A 26,640-nucleotide genomic window follows, 5' to 3' on the forward strand; every position below is an offset into this window, starting at 1 on the left:
AGTACAAAATCCCAGAGTGAGACATGTTCTGCAATTAAACTTCTGTCACTTTAAGAGCTGAAAGTTCAATACTTGACAGCCACCATCTTTCTCCCTCTTTGCTGTTGGAGAGGTCCACATTGTTTCTTTATGGGGAACTCTTGTGCCAGATTTAGAGAACACTGATATGAATGCAAAAACGCAAAAACACATAAAGTAACAAAGTAGCACATGAATTTCCTCAAATGTATCGGAGAATATCAAGAAGGGGAAAAGATAGGCTGACAAGTGTTAACTTTCAGCTATCAAAGTTGGAAAAAAGTAACAGTTACCAGTGCTTAGTTTGTTAAACGAAGGGCTGCAGGTGCCTAAAGCTCTGCTCACAGGGACAAATAAATATAGTCATGTAGAATCACCAACTCTGGGTAGTCTTAAATCTTCCTCATGCCTCTCGACTCCACTATAAGACACCTCCTGTCCATTCATCTCACTCGTGCAGGTTTCTGTATTCTCCCTTTGTGACAGCTGTTCCATCTTTCTTTTGCCCCCGCTTTCTGCTTTGTGTGTTTTCCCCCTCTGTTTCTGTGGATTAAAAAGTCTGATGTGGAGAAATAAGTGTCTGTCCTCAAATATGATTGCCAGTGGCCCCCACTGACAAACCCCGGCTAAAATTAAGTACTGGAAGTTACATTTAAAAATACAACTACTGAGTTCTGAGATTCTATACCATGGGCCATTCAATTCCCAAATAAACGTGTTGGGTGGACTTTGAAAATCTAGAGAGACCGGGGAAAATGGGAAAAGATTTTAGTCAAATATGAATGGTTGCAGACCTGTCACACAAATCTTACAAACTGATGTCTCAGACAGCAGTAGCCTTAGAATTGTTAAATATGCCAAGAATTATAAAAGTATGCAAGTGCAAGGATTACATAATTAATATACAATGCCATGCTGTGGCATGTCTGCACCCATTTTTATTTGATTAATGATTGCATTCATGCGCTGACCACTTTACCCCATTCATCAATTCAATTAGCCAGCCATGTACTCTGTCACCCAATATTTATCCTTGCACTCAGCCACTTCATCTATCCATGTATCCATTCATCTATCCAACTATTGACTTGTTAACACAATCACCCACTCGCACAACTGCACACCCAAACTTACCAATCAATGAAGAGTCATGTTCACTTATAAAATAGCAAGATCTACTGGCTTTGCCAGGGTTTTTTTCACTGACTGTGTGCCTTTCCCATTACAACAATGATATCCATCAACTTTAATTACTGTGAAATAACTTCCATTGCTGTCTTTTCTCTGCACTTCTACTGTGTTAATTTTTGCTCTAGTCCACCTTGTTGTCAATGCTTGGTTATTGTTTAATGCTGACGTATGTGTGTGTAAGCCCTGCCCAAAAAATACATTAGAGAATATATATATTTAGATATATATATATAAACACACCCTCATCTGAAAGAAGAAAGAAGTAGCTGAGATGCAAGAAGCTTGAAAGAAAGTGGTGAATTTCAAAATGCAGGATAATTAAGATGTTTCTAGAACTGCTTTAAAACAGTTATCATAAGTCCCTGAAGCTTGCATAAAGGAAACATTTTACCCTAAACATTAATAAGAGCAGATGTTTCTCTAGGAAACTTTTTCATATTGTAATAGGGTTATGCCAGTCTGGGGGCATTAGTATGTTTGTGATAAGATCAATACGATTTACACAGGATTTGACTCTCAGCCTGCTATGGACCAAGTGTTGGGGGAAGGTGGTACCCTGAAAGACGATGGGCCTAGTTGGGGGGCTTTTAAGCCAGTTCTTGTGCAAGAAGTCCTGGACATCATGAGCAAGATAAAGTTAGGTTCATCCCTGGTGCCCTGACCACACTTTGTCCCATATTTATACTATTTTAGTGCTGCATTTGCATAATTTTTTGACGCAAAAGCGGCGCAAACTTACAAATTACAATTGTATTTTGTAAGTTTGCACCGCTTTTGCGTCATAATGCGGCGCAAATGCAGCACTAAAAAAGTATAAATATGGGCCTTTGTCTTTAATCAACTTGCAATGACTCTTGCCCCCCACTTGACTGACATCATGAATTTCTCCATGAGCAAGGCTGAGATCCCTGGGCACTGGAAAAAAACTCCACTTCTTCCATTATTGAAAAAACCTGGGACCAATCTCACAAATCTAGCCAACTTTAGGCCAATCTCGTTGCTTCACTTCCTGGTGAATTTTCTAGAGAAAATGATGAATTTGAGACTCACCAAGTATTTGGAAAGCAATCGTTCATTAGATGATGCTCAGTGTGGGTTTAGGGCAAGTATCAGTGCTGATAACACAGTGTTATCACTTACTGACAGCATCAGATATGCTTTGGATGTGGGCAAGGCAACTACCCTCATTTTACTCAATGTTTCCACTGCATTTGATATGGTGTCACATTTCTTTTACTAAACCACCTGTCATATATGGGGATAAACTCTGATGTTCTGAAATGGTTTGGCTCCTTCCTGGCGGGGGATGGCCAGGCAGTTTATCTGCAACTATATAGATCAGATGAGGCAATCGTACGTTGTGATGTTCCCCAAGGTTCAGCCCTGAGCCAAACACTTTTTAATGTGCATGGCTCCTCTGGCTAACATTGTCAAGAGACGGGGACTAAACATCCTATCACATGCTGATGACACACAACTCATGATCTCAGTCGGGAAGGATGTGGACAGTTGCAAGGCGAGCCTACTGGGTTGCTTGTCAAGGTGTCCTGCTGAATGCAAAAACACTGCCTAAAGTTAAATGGGGAAAAAACAGAGGTCCTCTTGTTTGGAAAGGCACATTGAATTTAGAATAACACCTAGTTGCACAGTTCACTGGGCACTGCCCCAACACCTGTTAAAACCACTACAAACCTGGGGATTATTATTGATGAAAGTCTAGCTGTGAGCAACCAGGTTATTGCTGTTTGTAGAGTCTGCTTTGGCCTACTGAGGATGATCTGGAAAATCTTCAAAAGGGTGTCCAATAGCTGCAGGAAGACCATTGTGCAGGCTCTGATACTACACTGGGTTACTAGATGTCCAGTGCACTCAGAAGCCTGTCTCACTGCCACAGCAAGAAACAAGCATTTGCAATGCAATGGGTCTTGCATTCGCTCGAGTTAGAGCTATTAGTGTTGGAAAGTCCTTAACTGGACTTTTCTTGACACATAAATTGAAAACTAATAGTAAAACAGCTGACATAAGCAAGCTAATTCAAAGTGCCACGGCCGCCATGAGTGTGAGCGCGAAGGAGAGATACAAAAGGAAAAAGAAGTTCACTCGCAGTCAAACGTATCAGCAAACATGCAATTGTCCATATACAGGGTCGATGGCCAAGGCGGTAACAAAACTGCCCCAAGGAGGGACAAACGTAAAGCATTTACCAATGATAACAAAGATGTTTGAAAGGCAAGCACATGAACAAGTGATAGTGATGGATGTGGTTAAAACGCCACAGATAGATTACAACACATCAGAGCGCTTGCACGCTCGACCTAAAAATGGCAATGTGCTTTATTTTTTACACCTATTTTGTAAAGTTTTAAAGAGTTTACTTTTACACATCAGTTTGTGAGTGACTGAGCTTTTTTTGCTAGCAATGCTGTACCATGAAGAAATTATTCATATATGGATTAAGGGATACCTCAGTGGCTTTCCTTGTGTAGCACATTTTCATGCATACGATTCTTTGTATGGAATCTGCGTAGCCACATTCATTTTTTTCCCCGCATTCATGTATCCTTCAGGTTCATTTTGACTAGAATAGAGAAACATCTTTTGAGGTTGTTGATCTAAATAGTGTATTTAAAAGGTTAAGAATTGTTACATGGATATGCATAGAATCAAATCCTTGTACAACGAATAACTTAATGGTTAGATAATTGATGGGGTCAACATTATTTACTCCCAGTCACACTGAAAGCGACACCTGTAAGATGTAGATATTGCTGAAATTTGATTATCAGCATGAAGTGCTCATTGTAATGAGCCAAAGTCCACTCTGAGGCCCTTATTTATACCTATTTAGCGCCGCATTTGCATCGTTTTTTGACGCAAAATCGGCCCAAACTTACAAAATACAATTGTATTTCGTAAGTTTGCGCCGATTTTGAGTCAAAAAACCACCCAAATGCGGCGCTACAAAAGTAGAAATATGGGCCTTAGCATATTTATATATATGCTCTGGGTGACAACTAAAGCTGGGTGTAGCTAGACCTTAAAAGAGTTACGCTTCATTCGGAGACTTTCCACCTTAGGAGGCAACATTACATAGATCTCACCTGTCACAGACAACCACCCTGGAGATTATACTGCACACTGCACAAACTGAAGGGACATAGGGCATGTGCAAGTATGAGGGGACTTGGGTCAGGTGGGCTGCTGATGGGAAATGCCGCAGTAGGCGCATTTTCATATCTAAAACGCGTCGTGTCTTGCATACAATAACATCAAGAGGTGACGCTTAAACGGTCCCTGAGGGCTCTCCACCATGCACAGACGTGTAGTCTCAATCTAATTATTTAAAGCGTGCCCCAAGGAAACGCAGGGCACAAGAGTGCACAGTGAGGCATTAATTTATTGCCACTTTTGCGCGAGCCGCCGCGAGGAATGTAGGTAATGTGCATTATCATGCCTGACGCTGCCACAATAACTGTTCTCATGAAACCACAGCCGCAGCATTTGTTGTTGCTGTTAATTACACGTCGCGAGCAGCGTGTTCTAGCTTGAGGGAAGGCGTAATTGCGTGCGTCTGGTGGAAGCGCCAGGCTAATGCACGGTATTTTTAAGGCTACCAGAGCTGTCATTAAAACTTGTCCCCAGGATCTCGATTCACGTGACATTTTCTGGTCTGGCAGAAACCCGCACGTCGCTTAAAAGGCCCCTCGGAGTCACGCCCCTGTTGTTTTACCTATTACTTTTTTTAAGAACAGTTACCAACCCTCCCCCCCCCCCCCCACACACACACACAGAATCAGACTGACCAGTAAGCGCGGCCTCAGGCTTTTGTAAAGAGCGTCTCCTTCCTCCTAAGCAGTGCATCCTCTTGTCATAGACATACACTTCCCCACACCCCTCACCCCAAAACTTCCAAAATCCATGAGGAAGATGATGGAGATTAATTGGGGACGTCCATGGGCAGGTGCTACAAGCTTGCCAGGTGCTCTCCCTTGCCCCGCCCTTGCTATCCCTGTTCTTCGGGGTCATGACCGCAGTGCCAGGAACAGCATGAGGACAGGTTTACCTTCCTCAGTTTGCACTCTTTGCTGTTTCCCTAGCAGGAAAGCAGCAAACCAGGGGCTTCTCAGGGGGTAGGAGTAAGTAAATGAGTCAACCCTGTATTGTCGTTTGGGCCAAAGGCTGTCTGATATCTCGTCTATTGGACAGAGTATTTGGGTGAGTTGACATTCATGAGTCAAATGTGGCAGCAAACATTAGGCACACTTGATATGTGGACGGTCAGAGTTCAGAATAGCGCAACGGAATCCCCATTTCTTACTCGTCTTAATGTGAGGCGTGGGTCCTTTAATATAACTGTAATGTTCTATACTATCTCTATCCTATAAAAAAATAAACATTAATCGGTTAAACCATAAATATGATCTCAAAGGAAGTCTCCCCCATGGTGAAGTTTAGCCACCTCGTTTGTTGCCCCCATATATTAAAAAAAATAATCTTTTTATCTCAATATGAGACCTAACAGTTTTCTTACCTTTAGCCAATCACAGTTCTTCTGCTAGATGTTTCCTCTGTCTTTTCAAAACACTCCATCATGTATGAGACCCAAACAATTTCTAAAAATAACCATAAAACTCAATGCAAGAAGCTTCTCAGGCTCACGCGTCTGCACCCTAATATTTGACAGCCCATTACACTCACGTCACTACTCATAAACACCAAACTAGTTGCTTCAGGGGCATCAGAAAAGATCTGACTTATTGTCTCAGCTCACACATCAGCAAGTCATGAACCTTTCTGCTTAAATTTCCTCCATAGTTCCTGTCCAGAAGTTGCCTTTAATCTCTGAGGAATCCTACTCATCTGGGAACCGGCCCTCTTAGTAAACATGGCCTAAACCTATAACATTCCTACCAAAGTCAAAGAGAAATAGCATAGAATTGTTCTGGCATTATCAATGAATACTGCTCTGCTACAGCGTATGTCCACATGCCAGTTGTCATCCAGGGGAAAGCAGGCCAACAGCACTACAACACTGTGTTTTGAGTCCTATCACCATGGCTATGATCCCTCAACCTGTCAACCCTGATATCCTCTGCTATGCCTAGTTTTGCAACCTCGTCATGTCAGCCGCTTCTTCCCCACCTGGTCTACATCTTCCACCATTTGCAGCTTCCCTTTCAAATTCCCCATCCCTCAATTCTGTAACATGCACACCCAACTCATCACCACACAGTAAATCACTTTCAACACATTGTGACTCTTTTATCTGCTGTAAGGCATGTAGTCTGTTCCACAAGTTGGTAACTATCATATTCTGCTCAAGGTGGCCATCTTGGACCTTTTCTCACATTCCTTAAGATGCCACATCAAGACTCCACTTTCCAATCACTTTACCCGATTTACTACCTCTTCTGAAGGACCTTGTTAGAATAAGTTGCATTAGAACCAAAACTCTGCATGCTTCTCTTATCTTGATCTCTGTCAGTGGCCCATTATTTACCCAACAACAAACCAACTAACTACAGTTATATCTGTTTTTACCAATTAGGTTTCTAGGCCCTTGTCTAGCAACATAACTATAAACTACTCAAGGACAGCTGCAACCAGTGGTGGCTGGTGACATTTAAAAGTAGTGGGCGTAATCCTTGGTTCGTAATCCAATGAGCTTCTTCTTGAAGGATTCTCTCACATTTTTGTGCACTAAGGGACTCATTAACAAAGATTTAGCATAGGGCAGTGCTAGAAGTCTTTTTGCTGTGCTGCCCTACTCCAAATTGAAAGGGCAGAATGCACCGTATCTATTGTTATGCGTTGTTGACAGGATTGTTTTTGTGCAGGAAGGGACACCTTCCTGCTCACAAATAAGCTATAGAGGTGATGTCCACGTTCTGTGTGTGCTGCAGAATGCAGCACACATGGGAAGAGGAAAAAAACAAGGAGAATTGAAAACATTTCTCCTTGTTATGCCTGTTCTGGAGAGGCATAAGGTTTTGGTGCTGTCCCAGGTTTACGTGACTTTGTAAATCTGGGGCATCATGAAAATCCATGGGTGTTGTGTGGGAACGCCCACCGCAAAGCCCATGGATGCCTCCTTGACACAGAGTAAGGCAATGCAGCACTGTCTTGTCTTACTCCATCTCTATGAGGCCATGTAAAGCCAAACAGGTGGCTTTGCGTCACCTTATAGATATGATTCAGATGACTGTACCACTGGAAAAGTGTTGCTCCGGTGGCGCAGGCCTCTTGTAAATAACCCCCTAATTGTTCTGTCTCCCTCTGACTCACTCAGACTCACTCTGTCCCACTTATTCATGCAGTCTCACTCATTCTACTCTGACCCACTCAGACCCACTAATTCTCAATTACTCAGTCTTCAATCAATCAATCAATCAATCAAAAAATGTATTAAGCGCGCTACTCACCCAGTAGGGTCTCAAGGCGCTGTGGGGGGGAGAGCGAAACAGGGTGGGGAGGCTGATTTACTGTTAAAAAAACCATGTCTTGAGGTGTTTTCCGAAGGTAAGGAGGTCCTGGGTCTTGCGTAGGTTGGTGGGGAGGGAGTTCCAGGTCCTGGAGGCAAGGTAGGAGAAGGATCTGCCTCCGGAGGTGGTGTGTTGGATGCAAGGGACTGTGGCGAGGGCGGGGTCAGCAGAGCGGAGTAGACGAGTGGGTGTGTGGAAGTTCACTCTTTCGTTGAGGTAGGCTGGTCCAGTGTTGTGGAGGGATTTGTTGGCATGGATGAGGATTTTGAAAGTGATCCTTTTGCTGATGGGTAGCCAGTGAAGGGATCTGAGGTGGGCGGAGATTTGTTCGTGGTGTGGGAGGTTCAGGATGAGATGTGCGGCTGTGTTCTGGATCTGCTGGAGTTTCTGCTGAAGCTTGACTGTGGTACCAGCGTAGAGGGCATTTCCGTAGTCTAATCTGCTGCTGATGAGCACATGGGTAACGGTCTTCCTGGTTTCTAAGGGGATCCATTTGAAGGTCTTTCGCAGCATGTGGAGGGTGTTGAAGCAGGAGGAAGTTATAGAGTTGATTTGCTGGGCCATGGAGCAAGATGAGTCTAAGACGATGCCAAGATTGCGTGCATGGGTGGAGGGTGTTGGGGGTGGTCCTAGGGCGGTGGGCCACCAGGAGTCGTCCCATACTGTCTTGTTGGGGCCGAAGATGATGATTTCTGTTTTGTTGGAGTTAAGTTTGAGGTGGCATGCTGTCATCCATTTGGCGGTGTCGAGGAGTTTGGCATGGAGGTTTGCCTTGGCGGTGGTGGGGTTCCTGGTGAGGGAGATGACGAGCTGGGTGTCGTCTGCGTAAGATATGATGGTGATTCCGTGAGGGCGGAGGATGTTGACAAGCGGGCCATTTAAATGTTGAAGAGGGTAGGGCTGAGGGAGGAACCTTGGGGGACCCCACAGATGATCTTGGCTGCTGGGGACTGGCACTTTCTGGGTTCTTCTGGTGAGGAAGGAGGCAAGCCAATCCAGGGCCCTGTGTCAGATTCCTGCATCGAAAAGGCGTCTTAGGTCTCTCGCACACAGTAACACTCAGTTACACTGCCATTTTTTCACTTTCACTCACATTCATTCTCACACATACTTGTCCTTACTGTCACTCATTCTCACTCACTGTGACTTACTCCTTCACTGACTCTCTCTCACTGAAACTCACACACATAGTCACACAGACATGCTCACAGTGCTGCAATGGTGCATACACTTTCATCCACCAGTGTCAGCAATCAAACAATGCTACTAGCTGCCTCAGATTGTTGTTGGACCCAAAGTGGGTCTGCATTTTATTTTTATTGTACCAGGAGTGAATAAATAAAATAATAAAAATGGACCACAAAACAACAAGGGTGTAGTGTAGCTGTGGAGCCCATAAAGGAGAGAGCCACCACTGGTCCAGGGACACCCCCTCCATCAAACCAATCCATCCACTCAATCATCCATCCTTTCACTTATCCACCCCCTTTCATCCATCCATTCATCCATCCTTTCAATCATCCATCCATTCTTTCACTCATCCATCTACCCCTTTCACTCCATCCATCCATCCTTTTACTCTGTCCAGCCATCATTCTCCCTTTGGCACATCCATCTATCCACCTTTCACTCAGCCATCCATCCTCACACACATCCAACCACCCTTCATCCCATCCATTCATCCATCCATCCATCCATTTACCCTTTCACTCAACCATCCGTCCTTTCACTCTCTCATCCATCTATTCATCCATCCATCAATTCACCCTTTCAATCATCCATCCTTTTATCCAGATATCCGTCTACCCTGCCTTTCACTCACCAATCCATTGTTTTACTCATCCATCTTTACATACATCTATTCACTTATCCATCTTTTCGCTCATCCATCCAAATTTTCACTCTATCCATTCATCCACCCATCCATCCTTTTCCAATTCCACACACCCATCCATCCTTTCACTCATTCTTCCATCCATCCATACATCCTTCCTCTCATCATCCATCAATCCATCCTTTCACTCCTCCATGGGTGAATCATCCATCCATCCATCCATCCACCAATCCATCCACCCTCCCTTTCACTCAAACACCCTCTCTCCCTTTCACTCATACACTCCTCTCACCCTTCCATGCTTACATTCTTGTGTTCATCCTTTGACTCATTCATCTATCTATCCTCCATTTCATATGTCCATCCACCCAACCTTCCTTCCCACTCACTCACCTCCCAATTTCATTATAAACCTTTGTCTGCTGAGCTGCAGACAGTAGAGGCCCATCAAACAACCCACCGCCCCCTGTAGCTAGTAAAGCAGTCTCTTAGTCCAATAGTGCAATTGTTGTCCGCAGCTGGTTCCTTCCCTCTCTTGGGACTCTACAGTCAAGATAAAGAGGACTCTGTCATGCTCGGCTCCATAATGTTTTTTTCAAAGTGAAACCAAATTCAGTACTAAACGTGTTACTGCCAGGAAAGCAGCCCCTGACCCCTCATACAGTCTGCTGCTCTGTGATGATCAACAAATTATTACCACCCACTCCCTCCTTGTCCTCATCGGCCTGCCCCAGCCACTGAAGTGAACGGAGCTTTGCCACCTCCTCCCAGGGCCACTGTCAATGGGCCCCAAAAGCAAATGGGTCCATAGCTTTATAATTCAGCACTCCCTCTCCTGTGATGTCACTGCTGCAGCTTATGCCTGCAGGTCAAAGAAAATCTCACCTGGCTGGTGCTTGTGCAATAGGACATCTGCAAAGTTCACTAGAGTTCACCCAGGAGATTCAGCACACTGTCTAGGGGCAATAAGTTCTTTTCAGCTGCTCTCTGCTATTTTCCCTGGTCTTGCCTCTCCACCGAGGGTGGCAGGGCAATGCTCCTTTTCCCCTTTTTGCCCATAAACACCAGTCACCCCTGCCTGCAACCAAGCCAGATGGCTACTTGGAAATTAGTTAAATCACATGGCTTTTAACTTGTAATGAAGGATCCTAAGGAAGTGTCTTTCCTCAATTCCTTAAGGAGGTCTTTCTTTCCTTTAGGAGGGACCACAAAGACACATATTCCTATTTTGGTAGTCAGTATAAACAATGGAACATACAACAGATTGTACATAGAATTTCTCATTGTCCTTAAAATGATAGACAGTGAAAGTGTCCTCTAAATATACTCCTTGCTCACTGCAAGCCTCCTCCCATGTGTCAAAGATGTGTGCTTATTCCCCCCTCTAAAACAGGCTACCCTCACTGTCCATTGTTCATCTCACTGTGAGTCACCCTTGACTCGCTGGGCCATGATGTCCTCACCTCCATAGCATCAATCTAATCGGTCTATCCTTAGCACTGCCAAATGACTCCTTTATAACTGTCAAAATGCAAGTCACAATAAACCCATCTGTGTTGCTTGCTTCTCTTGAACGTGGAGAACCAGTGTACCTTCTGTTAACCGCCCTCTGTCTTCACTTTTACGGATGGCTTCTCATGCTTTCTCTGCTTTCATGTAGATTCACTTCAAGTGCTTCCTTCACTGTCTTATCCTGCTCATTACTTTTATCAGCAGGATTCTGGCAAAGGTCTGAGCAATCTGAGATCCCTCACCGCAGTCAAGTTTCTTCTGGGTTTCTGGTCCATTTTGTAGTTTTAGGGTAGCCCTTGATTCCGTGACCTTCATTTAAATTTGTCTCTTCAGGGCACTGTCTTTGGTCTCTTCCATGTAGCTCCACAACTATATAGTCCCATTCACCCTTCATCTTTGCTTTGACTTGATCATGGCTTTCTGTTGTCATTCCTGTATCTTAGGCTAATAGGAAATGACAATACTGCTCATGCTGCTGACATCCCCTTGATGCGATCTGAAAGTGAACCACCTTAACTCATTGCCTCACCTCTACCGCCTTAGCACCAGTCAACAGATCCATTCTTGCCTTTTGACATCTATAGTGCAGAATCCCTCCAATTGATACTTATGCCATTTTGTTGCCCTGTGGTCAACGTTTGAATATTTTTATGCAGATCGACAGAACAAAAATACCGCTGTGTTGCAGTGTTACTCCCTTCACACTTTACTCCCCATTTGCTCTCTGCTCTCTACTCAGGAAAGCATTATTTTCAGACCTATGCTGCTCACTCCCTCCTCAAAATGTGTACTGAGTGTGTTCCGAGTGTGCAGCATCAAAGCATCTTGAGACAGCTGTAGTAACTAGGCCCTAGATCAAAGGCAGATCTGGCCCGACAGGAAACACTGTCTGTGGCAGACAGTGAGGAGGGTGGTGTACCCTTATTCACGTGTCTCACATGATTAATGCAACTTTAACAATGTTCTGAGAAACCCAATCTATGCATGTGCATGGATTACCAAGCATGCACAAGTACACCTAAAAGACTCTCATCAAATCAATGACAGCTACTTTCACCATTACATTAGCTCACACACACATATTATGTATATCAGGCCTTCCAGCTCACACTGTGCTACTCTCCATTACACAAAAGTGGCTCCCTTCACACAGTCACCCGGTGAGGAGCCGATATCACACAGTGTGCACATACATACCTGGCAACCGCTACAGCCAACAGGTTTCAAGATAATGGTAATGGTACTCTGTGCAGCTACTGTCCAATGCTGGGTGTGAAACCTCCCCAGGACATCAGAAGCTGTGTTTTTTAGGTAATAGAGGGAAGAGCTGTGCATTTAAAGTACCTCAGGCTACGCTCGGCACAAAGCTCTCTCCCGACCAAGGACCTACCCTTTTCCTACACAGTAAAACATTTTTGCAAGTTGGTAGGTCTGATTTGTTTATTTATACTTATGTATTTATATATACATATATTTTTCATACATATATATGTGTGTTATTCTCCAAAAGGACATTTTAAGTACCACCATAATGCTACACATATCTGAACTCTAATAACCCCTTACTACCCCTTGATTCTACTGCTCACTGAACCCTAAAGAAATCATACTACCCCTTAAAGTTACCCTTCCCTGATCCCCAAAAACTTTTATTATCTCTTTACACTGCCCTCCCCTGAACCCTAAAAACCATGTACTACCTCTTGCCTTTACCAATCCTTCAACCTTAAAAACCCTGTACTGCCCTTTACGTAACCAGTCCCTAAGTCCTAGAAACCTCATGCTAGCCATTAATGCTACCCCTGCCTGATCCCTAAAAACATTCATTACTCCTTACTAACCCTAAACACTTCACATCCATGAACCCTGAAAATCCCTTGCTACCCTTAAACACCATCTATCACTAAACCCCAAAGTGCACCTTATCACCCCTATGCCCTCTAAAAAAACACCCTACCCCTAACTTTAAAAATGTGTTGTAAATGTAATAATTAAGTTATCTTGTTATACATTACTGCGTTATGTTGTAATTCTAATTTGTAATGGAAAGTACCCAAAAGTAATAGTAGCGTGAAGCTCTGCTTTGCATTACTTTGTATCAAGGGGGCATTACATGGGTGTTATATGGGCGTTCCCATGCAATCACCCATGTTTTATTTGATGCAAAACCCTATCTACAAGCAACAGTGGACCAGGTTTAGTGCCAACATTTAACACAGCTGAAAAGTAGGCATTAAAAGGAGAAATGTTTCCACTTCTCCTTTCTTTTCCAGCTTTGCTTGTGTGCTGCGCTATACCGCATACATACAAAGTAGGAAAAAGCCATAGTATTTTGTATGGGAATGGTGCCCTTCCTGTACAAAACCTATGGTAGAGTCAGTAACACACCCCAGTACTATGGCGCTAAGCTGTGTGTGTGGCACATGGCAGCTGAAATCAGCTCCAGGGCTAGGGAAAGGGAAAGAGAGAGCCATACCTCTGTGAACATGGCGCTTTCCTGCTCTCTCCTTGTCACACAACGCAGCACAGCATTTTTGGCTGCTGGACTGCGTTCAATGGTATCTTTTAGTATCTGGATCCTAGTGACTCCTTTTCTGGGCTCAGAAACCTTCATTAAACAGATCGGCACCCAGAGATAGTTGCGTTTTGAGTCCTTTATAAATGCCTTTACTTCTACTAATACCTTCAGCAGGAGCTGGCAAATAGGGCTATAGTGATAAAGCACTTCCTGGTTTAGTTCAATGCATGCACCTGATAGGAGACAGAAGGATACACCAAAACAGAAAAAAGCTTTAGATGAGCAAAGAATATTCCACTGGGCTGCACCAAAACAAGATTGACAAAGCCAGTAGCTGAAAGAGGCTAGTTAAAGAAAGCCAATATTTGAAGGGGGTGGACCAAAATCCACTCTGTGGACATTGTAAGTAATAGGTCGGTTTGGCAACTGCACTGTCAAATTCCAGGCCTAAATATGTGTAATGAAATGTGGTGCCAAAGTAAAATAGAAGACTAAAAACCCTTTGAAATAATAACAAAATATACTGTCAGAATAATGTTAAAGAATTTGAAGAACACATTTCCAAAAAGAGTGAAATTGTGGGGAGACACAGCTATAAACACAGCAAGTACTAAGGGGGTAAGAATAAAGGAAGTTTTTAAATGATTAGTAGTATCTAGGTTTTTAAAAAATCTCTTAATTTTATTTTATTGTCATTGCAAGCAGAAAAAAAACTAAACATTCACAAACAGCTGCATCATTAATGTAGCGATATTAGAAAAAAGAGTGGAAGTGTTCCAGAGGGGGCAGAAGAACGCCAGGCGAAAGGGCAGCTCGGTGGTTACCTAGTGTTCAATAATTATCGTACTGCAGGTTCATAAGTGAATGTGAAACTACCTAGCAAGTCTAAATAACAAAGTCTTTGAAACAGTACATTCGGTGAATATGTGTTGAAGAAAACCAAGGGCCAGATGTATAAAACATTTCTGCAATTGTAAACTGCCCAAAGGGCCGTTGGTGAGCGCAAAATTGCATTTTGGTATGCATCAAGTCCAATTTACTATTCAGTAACTTGTTACCGAATTGCAAATTAGATTTGCGACTACATACTTATTCGGTATTAGGAAGGGGCGTTTCAAGGGCATCCCTTCCTAATACTGAATTGCAGAGGAATGCATGGTTGTTTTGTGACCGTGAATGCGGTCGCAAAGTAATCGCAGTTACCACCAATTTCAAATTGGTGGTAACCCATTCGCAAAGGGGAAGGGGTCCACAGGGGACCCCTGCACCTTGGTGAATGCACCATGTCCCATGGACCACTGCCTACTCTTAAAAAATGAAGAAAACGTTTCATTTTTCTTTTTTAAATGCATCCCATTTTCCTTTAAGGAAAACGGGCGGCATTAAAAAAAAAGATTGCTTTTAAAAGCAATCACAAACATGGTGGTCTGCTGAGCCCAGCAGGTCACCATTCCTGTGCTTGTAGCCATTCGCAATGGCTCGCAAATTGCAACCTACCTCATTAATATTAATGAGGTCGGTCCATTTGCAAGCCCTTGTGAATCGCTATATGAAACTCCTGGAGTTTCATACATTCCAATAGTGATTACTTAATTGTGATTCACAAAAAATCACAATTTGGTAATCGTTAATGGAATTAATGATACATCTGGCCGCAAGTCACTTATCATACTCCACATAAGCTGAAATGGGAACTCAGGGTTGACGTCTATAACAGAAGGAAAGTGTGGTGAGGTGAGTCAACGAAAAGAGATGCTCCATTGGAAGGTTACTGAGGCCCCAAGAAGTGTAACAGAAAACGTGTTACATATCAGAAGTAAGAGATGACATGGTGTACTTAATAACATAGAGACAACAGGGAGCATGCTGTACGTGCTATGAGGATATAGGGCCAGATGTATGAATCTGGCCCATTGCGATTCGGTAATTGCGATTTTTAAGACATCGCAATTACCGACTCGCAAAGGGCCATGTATCACATTTGCGATTCGGTAATTGTGATTTCTTAAAAATCGCAAATGCAATTACCAAATCGCAAATTGCAATACTGGCCCCATTCGCAGCTATGGGCCTGTTTGCCCATAGCTGCGAATTTTTTGCATTTCCTAAATTGCGATTTCTGAAACAGAAATCGCAATTTGGGAAATGCAAAAGGCCAGGGTGCTGGGCTATGTCCACATGCCAGTTGTCATCCAGGGCAATTTTTTTTTTTTTACAAGTAAAGTACACACATGCCAAAAGGGCATGTGTGCTTTACATATTAAATTTAAAAATGCAGTTTTACTGCATTTTTAAATTTTGCACCAGGTTACCACCTGGTTGCAGACAATGGTATTTTGCATTTTTTGCAGAATTGCCTTGCGTCCTGGATTTTGCGAATCGCAAATTGCGATTCGCAAAATCCAGGTCGCAACGCAGAAAATCGCAATTTTTGCAATTTTCATTTTGTGGTCTGCGAATGCCTTTGATGCATTGCAGACCATGATTTTGCACTTGAAAACGGCCAATTTCGCAGTTTGCGAGTGCAAAATCATTTGATACATCTGGCCCATAGTGCTATGTTCAAGGGGGAGGGCGTGTATCATTTTTGGTCTCTTTTTTTATAATCATTGCATCCCACAATTCACTGCCAGCACATGCTAAGCCCCTGTCTCTCAATGTCCATAGCACTCCAGTCTCCGCTCCAACGCCACTGTAGTAAGACTTGCAATCATTTAGTATTATCTGGAGTGGTGGGTGCCTTTCAGTGCATGGCTATGAGGTGCTTAAAGGTTAAACATAACAAATCTATAAACCCATTAAGGTGTTTGTCTCCTTTTGGCGCAGACCCAAGAGGCACAATTCTGTGGTGGGGGACAAGTCATGGTCTGTTATGTCGGCTGTCGTCTCAACTACCCGCTGCAACGCATTCAGAAAAGGGGGGCATACCCATTCCATGTGGTAGAAACTCGCTTCAGACAATCCGCAACATGGACATTTGGGGTCAGATGTTGGAAACATGTGTTTGATACGTTGGGGGATGAAGTAAGCTTGGTGTAGATAATTAAACTGGGTGAAGCAAAACCTAGGGTTGCATGATATCCCTTTGACATTGGACAGGGCTGTCGACCATGTCTGTTGAGATAGAGGACTAGAACGCACCATGTCCCAGTGAGCACAAGCACTTTCCATTTCAGGACAATGTGTAGTGTTCAGGGTATCATATAATATGGAGATCTCCTTCCTAGACCCCAAATCTGATAAAAACAGAGTAAGTAGTTGCAACGGCGGCAGCTCAGCTTCACCGTTATGCCAGGTGTCATGTATAAGTCATCTTATTGCGCAATATGATAGGAACAAGCCAGTGTGTATATCGCTGGTAGCTGTGATTTCATCATACGTCAGTAATGTTTCGTCTACGAAATAGTCACCCGCTGTTGTGAAAAGCGCCATCACCTGGGAGCCTGGCAATTGTGCTATGGGAATTAGTGATGAGTAAGGTAGGTTAGTGAGTTTACCATGTATAAATATATGCCAGCAATTCTGACAGTCTGGGAAGTGCTAACATTTTGGATATTGCCAGTTTGCCCTTGGGGGAAAGTGGAAGCAAGCACCAGAAAGAAAGTGAGCCTCTTATGAATCTGACAGCGTGGTCCAAGTTACTCGCTTTCAGGTCTGTTATAGAGATACATTTGTATTCCTAGTGATTTAATTGTTGTGTGACACCGTGGCAGTCGGTAGTTTGGATGGGTGTGTCACTCACCCGATGGAATAGGAGACATGGGGAAGATGCAAAAGTTTGAGCAGTTTAACCTCAGCCCTGATATCGCGCCAAAGGAATCCAGCAGGGACATAACCTCCGGCATGGAGACTGCGTGGTCGTGTAGATATATTAATATATCAGCATATAGGGATATAATGTGGTACATGTGGGAATTTAGAATACCCCAACACCGTGCGCTCATCCACAAGCGAGCAGCCAAAGGTTCCATCGCTATTGCGAACTATAATGGGGAAAGCAGACACCCTTGCCTAGTGCCCCTGTGTAGGGGAAAACTGTCGGAAAAGATATGCCTTGTCTTGACTCAGCCATTGGATTTGAATACCGGGTGTTTATCCAAGTTAGGAAGCCAGGCCCAAAGCCCATCTGGTGTACGGTCTCAGTGAGGAAACCCCTACTGAGTGTGTCGAACGGTTTTTATGTCAAGCAAAATCGCCACATTGCCATGGTCTGCCTGTGAGTCCCTGTGTAGGAGGTGTATTAATCTTCTGATATTTAAAAATGTGCTAAGCCGGGAATAAAGCCAGACTGGTCCTTGTGGATCAATTGGTGGATCAAAGGAAGGAGTCTATCTGCTAATATTTTACCCAGGATTTTACAATCTAGGTTTAATAAGGAGAGCAGTCTATAGGAACACACATCAAGGGGGTTCCGACCAGGTTTGGGTAGGACCACTATGACTGCCTCATGCAGTGATTCTGGAAGTTGGCCTATTGCACTTGCTTCAGTAAACATATCAAGCATAGGCTGGAGAAGGTGAGTTGCACATGCAGTGTAATATTGGGCCGGTAGGCTGTCTATGCCTGGGGTCTTATTGTGGGCCAGTTGACCCAGTGCCATGCGAGTCTCTGCTAAATGAATGGGTTTGTCTAATTCATCTGTTTGCAGCGATTGTAGCTGGGTCAATGGGAGCGTGTCTAGAAAAGCGGATAATTGTACAGGTGTAGGAGCTGTGGATGCTGCATACAATGATTGATAATAGTCTTTAAATGCTCTGTTTATGGTTGCTTGTATATTAATCACCTTGCAAGTGTCAAGTCCTTTTGCTCCAATGGGAGTTGGCTGTAGAAAGTCCCAGACTAGCCACACCAAAAGGTGACCCAAATCGTCCCCTTCAGCGTACTGTAGAGACAAATAGTGTATATGGTCATGCCTACACATCCTATCATCTGCCTCTTTATATTGTGTGCAGAGTTCACAGAGGAACTCTAGGCCAGTCATCCAGTTGGCGACGGCTACTTCCACCTCCCGTAGTTTGGCTACCTCATGGCGCAGCACCTGCTGGGCACCATAGGACACGGACATACAGTGCCCTTGTACTACCACCTTGTGTACATCCCACTGAATGGCGCCGAGGGACGTGGAGTTATTATTATGTTAAAAGTATGTGGAGATACATTCAACCAGTTCCTTCCAAAAGAGGGGATCAGATAATGCCTCAACCTGCAGGCACCAAGTTGGTACCCTTGTGAGTGGTATACCCAATTGTAGAATCACCTGCACAGGGCAGCGATCAGACATGGTTAGAGCGAGATATTTGGAGGTCGGCACTCTCTGTGTCATAGCTGCTGGTGACAGGAACAGATTTATTCTAGTGTGTAAATCATGGACTGGGGAGTAAAAGGAGTACTCGCGTGCCACTGGGGGGCCAGAGCGCCATAGATCGTGTAGTCCTCTATGTGATCTCCAGGACGCAAACCCTTGGGAGGTTTTCCAGCTCAGTGCTCCAGGCAATGGTGGATGGGATCGGTCCAGGGTGATATCAGGTGTGCAGTTAATGTCGCCACCCCAGAGACTGTCTACAGTCAGATCCTGAAACAATCCAGGTGTAAGCATGTTAAAAAAGCCCCCTGATATACATTGGGTGCATATATTCCCACTAGTGTTAGCGGTGTTCCATCTAAGAGGCCTTCTGTGATCACATATCATCTGTCAGGGTCAATGTGTGTGCGCGTTCTGTGTAATATGGAACACCCAGTGCCACCCCTATGAATACTCCCCGGGAAAACATCAATGACGTGGTACCATATATCTGTCCCTTCCAAATGGATCTAAGTTTTTTAAGTTCAGTTTCTGAAAGATGTGTTTCTTGAAACAAGACTATGGGGGTGATTCTCACCCTGGCGGGCGGCGGAGGCCGCCCGCCAGAGTTCCCCCCTCCAGAATACCGCACCGCGGTCATTAGACCGCTGCGGGTATTCTGGGTTTTACACTGGGCTGGCGGGCGACCGCCAAAAGGCCGCCCGCCAGCCCAGTGTAAAACAACCTTCCCACGAGGACGGCGGCTCCGAATGGAGCCGGCGGAGTGGGAAGGTGCGACGGGTGCAGTGGCACCCGTCGCGAATTTCACTGTCTGCAATGCAGACAGTGAAATTCTTTATGGGGCCCTCTTACGGGGGCCCCTGCAGTGCCCATGCCATTGGCATGGGCACTGCAGGGGCCCCCAGGGGCCCCACGACAACCCATTCCGCCATCCTGTTCCTGGCGGGCGAACCGCCAGGAACAGGATGGCGGTATGGGCTGTCAGAATCCCCATGGCGGCGCAGCGAGCTGCGCCGCCATGGAGGATTCAAATGGGCAGCGGAAAACCGGCGGGAGACCGCCGGTTTTCCACTTCTGACCGCAGTCAAACCGCCGCGGTCAGAATGCCCAGTGGGGCACCGCCAGCCTGTTGGCAGTGCCCCCGTCATTTTAGCCCTGGCGGTCTTGGACCGCCAGGGTTAGAATGACCCCCTATGTGTGCATGGTGACACTTCAGGTATGCGTTTATGCAATGCCTCTTACCAGGGGATGCCATACCCCTTACGTTCCACGTCAAGATGTTGTACCGTGTTAGGGATGGTAATGACTGTGCACACATATGTAACCGTTATTTTGTAGTTGGGGAAGATTCTGCCACCCATCCGTTTATAGGCTCCCATGACACTTGTGTACACCCGGCGTGGTGTGGAATACATCCCTGCATGCCACTGTCCTGCCCCGCCTCCCGATCCACCATTGGTGTGCAGCAACAACCATATTACAGGGGAAACAATCAAGGTTGGCAACATGCCAATGTGAAAAATAATGCAACACATTACATGCAAGATCAAGTTGTCAATAAGTAGACCAATGCCATGTGTGGGGTGAAACTGGTCCATACGGAATTATTTGTGGGGTGGTGTTTAGTTCCGTCTCAGTGTGTGCTCTCAGTGTGTGCTCTCAGCCCGCAGGATGTCGTACTGTCCCCACTTCCATTTCCCTGCATAAATGGAGGACCTAGTATCCCAATTAGGGCCCTGCCTCATGTGTGGACAAAGGAGGGTAACCCATCGAGCATCGGCCCCGTCAGGATCCAGTTTATAGTTTGTGCAGCAAGACGATTGACTATTGTTCAACCATTGCCTACGCACCAGAGAAGGCAATATTTAGTGTGAACCACAAAAGAAGCAATGTCCGAATAGACTGCGCATCTCGGTCTGGGCAGGTGATCCAGACCTGGACATTTGCTCTGAGTGAGTTTGTGCTGCCTCAAAGATCATCAGCAGAGTCACTATGTTCCCCTTGTTTGGAGTCTGTGACCGGCACCACCTGGAACACAGCAAAAGCATTTGACGTGAGTTGGGTTGCTTCGATCAGGACCTTGGCTCGCCCCTCTGCGGCCTGTGCCACAGTAGGTGTAGCCCTAGAGCCTGTGCTTCATTTATGTTTAGGGTGAGGGGTCGGCCACTGTGCTGCTGCTTCCTCTGAGAAAAGTGGTTGGGCCAAGCCCTTAGCGTGGAGCCACATCCAAGGGTCTTCTGGAGTTGCAAATGAGTTCCGTTTCTTTTGGACCTCCACCGTGAAGTCGGGGTAGGCGGTAGTATGTGCATCTTCAAAGTTACCAGGCCCATGAGTTCAGAAGCATTGGAGCCCTAGATCTCTATCACAATAATTAAGAAAGTGGGTTATCAGTGGTCAGGAAGGGGTGCCCGGTGGGGATGGCCTGCCCGGGATCCTATGGGCTCATTCTATCAAGAAGAATTTCGGGACTTTGTCTTGCAGCCCCATGTTCATGAGCCACTGTTCCAAGAATGATTCTGTGCTGGGGCCTTCTACCCTTTCCCGGAATCCCAATAAACGAATGTTGTTGCACCTCGATCGCCCCCTCAGCGTCTTCCACTCTGCACTGCAGTGAAACCACCTCTGTGCTCAGTTGTTTCATCTGTGCTGGCAAGTCTTGGACATTCAGACAAATTGACACTAAGACAGATTTAGTTTCCCCCACTCTCTCTGATAGTTTATGGTGATCCACTCAGAGCAAATTAACATCTTGAACTACAGCATCAATTTTGGTCTGCAAAGATGTTTTAATATTGAATATGGCTTTCAAGCCTTTCTCAAATTGTGAGGAGTGACTGTGAAGAGTGGCATCCAATTGTTGCAGAGCGTGTGATGGGCTCTCTGGTGGTGCAGTCTGAGTGAGTGGAGTCTCCATCGCAGTTGCGGACGGCTTTGTGACTTTAGGTTTCTCCATTTGGCCCCTTATGTGTAAAACACTGTGAGGAATTCTCAGGATGCGTGCAGTCCCCGTGCTGATAATAACAGGCTGGGGTCCGTGTGGTGGGGTCATCTAATGAGGAGGTGGATTAAGGACGGTCCTTAGTCTGGAGCCCCCAGTGCACACTTGAGGGCCGATGAAATGCTTCCTGTCTTCGTTGCTCAGCTATTTCTCTATTGAATATTAACTTCTATATTTCACGTCAGAGCTGTTGTGAATGTAGCAGCTATCAGCGTGTTAACTTCATTTTAGAGTTCGCTTTGCCAGTGGTTTGAGGGCCAAGATATGTGAAGAGAAGGTATTCTAGTGTATACTGTCAGTAGATTGCTAAGATATCTCCCATCCAACTCAGAACCTCCACCCACAGATCCTGAATCACTGAGAAAGATCACCAAAAATATAATTTTCCCACTTCACTCTTTGTAATATCTTTTCATGGCAGAGTGCCATGGTATGTTGAGTCAGTCAGTTAAATATCACAGCATCTGCTATTGAACCTGTTAGCACTTTCTGCTCTGTACTTGAATGCTCACTCTGGAAGGGTTTGGCTGAATGAAAAGACAGGAAATCCCATATGTGTTGCAGAATATATGAAGCTGAGAAGAGTTCCATACATTCTCCTATGGTCTGCACTGCAAGAAGAAGTGGGAAACCATATGGCTTAAGGCCCATCTATAGGTTGGGTCTCTACATGTATAAATGTTTATATGACAGCTTGGCTGGTGGAAGGAAGCACCCATGCAAGTGGTGCGCTCAGATTAAATTTTGGAGAGCATTTTAGAAAGATCTAAAAAAAAAAATGTAACAAACTTCTTGAAATGTGCCTGCCCTGATGTAATTCAACTACTGGAACTGGACCACAAGAAAACAACTTGGACCAGATTTATCAAAGTTTTGTGCAGGTTCAGTGTGTTACAAAAAGTGATGCATTCTGACACAAAGGCCCATATTTACAAAGATGTCACGCAGTGCAGCAACTAAAGTTGTGATATCATTTAAGATATGGGGGGTCATTCTGACCCTGGCGGCCGGTGACCGCCAGGGTCACCGACCACGGGAGCACCGCCAACAGGCTGGCAGTGCTCCCGAGGGCATTCTGACCGCGGCGGTTCAGCCGCGGTCAGAAAGGGTAAACCGGCGGTCTCCCGCCGGTTTACCACTGCCCTACAGAATCCTCCATGGCTGCGGAGCGCGCTCCGCAGCCATGGGGATTCTGACACCCCCTACCGCCATCCTGTTCCTGGCGGGTCTCCCGCCAGGAACAGGATAGCGGTAGGGGGTGCCGCGGGGCCCCTGGGGGCCCCTGCAGTGCCCATGCCCACAGCATGGGCACTGCAGGGGCCCCCGTAAGAGGGCCCCGCAAAGTATTTCAGTGTCTGCAAAGCAGACACTGAAATACGCGACGGGTGCAACTGCACCCGTCGCACCCCTGCAACTACGCCGGCTCAATTCTGAGCCGGTGTCCTCGTTGCAGGGGCATTTCCTCTGGGCCGGCGGGCGCTCTTTTGGAGAGCGCCCGCTGGCCCAGAGGAAATGTCTGAATGGCCGCCGCGGTCTTCTGACCGCGGTGCGATCATTTGGCGGCGGTACCTTGGCGGACGGCCTCCGCCGTCCGCCAAGGTCATAATCAGGGCCATGGTGTTTTTCCGCTCTCTCCCTAGTGCTTGTGCTCTGTTAGGCTGCCTAGCACCACATAACACACCTTTGCATCATAGTGAAAATGTGTCTGCATCATGTCTAGCAAAGGTTTTGTATTAGACAGGTACCATTGCACTTCAAACTACTATTCATAGGCAAACTTCAAAATATTTCCCACTTTGGTTGTGTGCAGCTCACATGAAAGGTAGGAAACGTTTGGAGAAATAAAAGCATTTCTGCTTTTTATGCCTACCTCAAAGAGGCATTATTTTAGGTGCAAAAACCCTGTGTACTATTGTTAGTAGATACGGTTTTGCATCAAAAACCATGGATGGCTGTATGGAAATGCCCATGTACCACCCAAGGAATGACCCCTTAATACACAGTAATGCACACAGCTTTGTCTTACTTTTCTACAACCTTCTAGTGGAAAATGCATTTGTGCTCGAAAGATACTTTAAAATAAATATTGTGTGCTGGTTTGCATCACCTTTGTGTCACACAATGTTAGTAAATTTGCCCCAAAGTCTTCAGTAAACTATGTATGCTCCAGTGCAAATCTTGATGTGTGCTAGAAGGTAGCCATAAAGTAACAAAAAGTAGCCATTTCTGCTACTTTACACTACTTTGTGTGAAAGAGTATCACTAGGGTGATACAGGGATATTGATTGCGAAGAATTTTATTTTGTCAAAACTTTTCAAACTGCATGTGTGCTGTCACAACACACATAGTGGCAACATTTTAAAACTATATTTTAGCATAGTTAATTGTATAGTAACAATAGCCTTCCAGTACGAAACCTATGCTAGACCTCAGGCACACACCTTGGCAGAATGGTGCAGGGATGTGTGCGTGGTGCAAGGCAGCCTAAAGTATGCCAGCGCTGGGGGACGAGCAACAGCATTACCTCTCAGTGGATGCACTATAGCACTATTTTGCTCCCTCCCTTTCATGCAACTTTGGTTGCTGCTCTATGATATATAAATTCTAAATAAAATATGCTCCCTGTGTCCCAACACATCAGTCTGTTAACAATGATAAGATTGTGAAAAGTTCTGATTCCTAATCCTTCGTCAGCAAAGAAACAGAGTGTAGGAAAGGTCTAGGAAGTGGGAAGAGAAATTACTTTATAGAAGCCGAAATATGATCTCTAATTGTTTTTACTTCTCATATTTCGGGAACGTTTCTGATGTGCTTTCTGAAGAAGGACGACTGGAAGCTCAGGATAGTAACGCCCCCTGCACTAGCACGGGAGAGGCATTCCAGTACACAACAAGTATATTGTCTGCCTGAGGCGCCCCCACAGGAGAGTATTCAGCCTGCTGGGGGTCCCATCACCCTGCGCCATTTCACTGCTGATGACTGCTGCCAAAACATGCCGCATGTCAACAATCTTCCCTCACTTTTAGGCGGCTGGGGAATTATCGGTGGGAGAACTCAACAGAGTCCACCAAAGATGACTTTAGGGCTTGTCATGTTATTCCAGTGTTTTGTGTTCCCTGTGAAGTGTCTATGGAAATATCCACTGGACACATTTATAAACTTTGGATTGACTGGATGAATGTGTTTGAGATTGTGAATGAAGATTAAAATTCCGAGTTGATTATTTTAGCCAGTGATTTTGTTTCCTAAAGGGAACACTTAAAGGCTTATGATACAATTAATTTAATTTGTGACATTACAGGAGACACAAGCTGCACAAGGGAGAACTCAATAACACCTCTGCTGAGAGGCCAGTTCAAGTCAACCTACAGGCACCGTGGCTCCAGTTCCATCGGGAAATTAACCGGCATTCGCTGTACCCAAGATCCAGCACTACAGTTGGCAAACTTCTGGATAATCTGGGGCATTTTAACACAATCAGTGCAGGTAACAACTTCTCAAACCTTTGATGTTACGTGCAGAATATGCTGTTATGAATGTATATATGTATGTGTGTGACTCATACAGCCCAATCCTAGCTACAAAGCAGCATGCCACATGACAAGAAAGGAAGTTTCATAATGAAGAGAGAAACATGGAAACAGTTTAACAGGGAGGTGGCATGGGTGGTCCAGGCTGACATGGAGAAGAGAGCGTTATGATGATGGGGGTATATGAGGGTGCTAAGAGATTTGGATAAACATAAGATTGGGGACAAGACCAGTGTGTCCAAATTGTGGGAGAGAGCGATCATCAGGACTACAATGGGTGAAGCTGCAGAGTGAGAGGGAGGAGAGAAATCGGCACACAAAGACCTGCAGAGGATGTGGAGTATCACTTAAAGTGGATGCTGCAACCTAGAGGTTTGCGATGCGATGAGATATGGTTTGATGACGTGAATTTTTACTCTATTTGAAAGTGGAAAAAAGGTAGAGTTAGGCAAATGCAGACTTGGATTGAGTTCTAAACTTTCAGAATATACCACGAGAATGCTCAGCACCTTGTCTATCCTTGCTTTAATGTCCTGATGTTCTAATCTGATGATGCTGTTGCTTCATTTCTTGAATGTTGTCCCTACCGGAGATCTCAATTTTGGACACATGGTCTGTGGAATGCAGGAGTTAGTTGCTTTGTACATGATTAGGGTCGAGCCTGCGTTGCATGCGCCCGCGCATGCGTTTCGCAGCGAGACTCTTTTGTATTTAGAAAAGGGCTCGGAGCCCTGTCAACTTCACGTCAGTGTTTTTTATTGGTTGGTGGGCTTCCCTAATAAAATCTGCTTGCTTTCATTAGTCAAAGGCATGCATATGTCATGCCTTTTCCGGTGGCTAGCCCTCCTCCAGCGCAGCGACCAAGTACAGAAAACATGCGAGGCTCGCTGTTTTCCATCGGGCTCGTGGACTTTTTTTTCTCTAATTTATGAGCCCGATCTCGCTCGGCAGAATTCGAGCGCTTTACATACTTGATTTCACTTTTTCGGGTTATGTACATAAATGCACTTTTGCCCGATACGTGAAAAGTCGGGTTATGAGTTTACAACGCGATCAGCTCTACCATGAGCAAATGGGAGACCCAATGCATTGTAAATGCTTGTTTTTAGAAATGGGGTTTCTGGTTGGCTAGGGTATGCACCTAAGCCAGGCAGAGCCCACCACTCTAGTCAGGACAAGACAAGTAAACAACCCAAATTAACCTGTGCTCACCCTTTGGTAACTTGGCACCGAGCAGGCAGGTTTAACTTAGAA

General features: G+C 45.1%; 1 protein-coding gene across 1 annotated transcript in view; it reads left to right on the top strand.

Moving 5' to 3' along the window:
• FAM20A (FAM20A golgi associated secretory pathway pseudokinase) overlaps nt 1-26,640 on the top strand; it is a 254,924-nt gene that overhangs the window by 147,001 nt on the left and 81,283 nt on the right. Inside the window, exon 2 of the mRNA XM_069199843.1 lies at nt 25,158-25,342. Within this exon, the coding sequence (XP_069055944.1) occupies nt 25,158-25,342 (185 nt within the window). The remainder of the gene's footprint in view (nt 1-25,157; nt 25,343-26,640) is intronic.

The sequence above is a fragment of the Pleurodeles waltl genome, chromosome 7 (genome assembly GCF_031143425.1).
Source record: "Pleurodeles waltl isolate 20211129_DDA chromosome 7, aPleWal1.hap1.20221129, whole genome shotgun sequence".
NCBI classification, from domain to species: Eukaryota; Metazoa; Chordata; class Amphibia; order Caudata; family Salamandridae; genus Pleurodeles; species Pleurodeles waltl.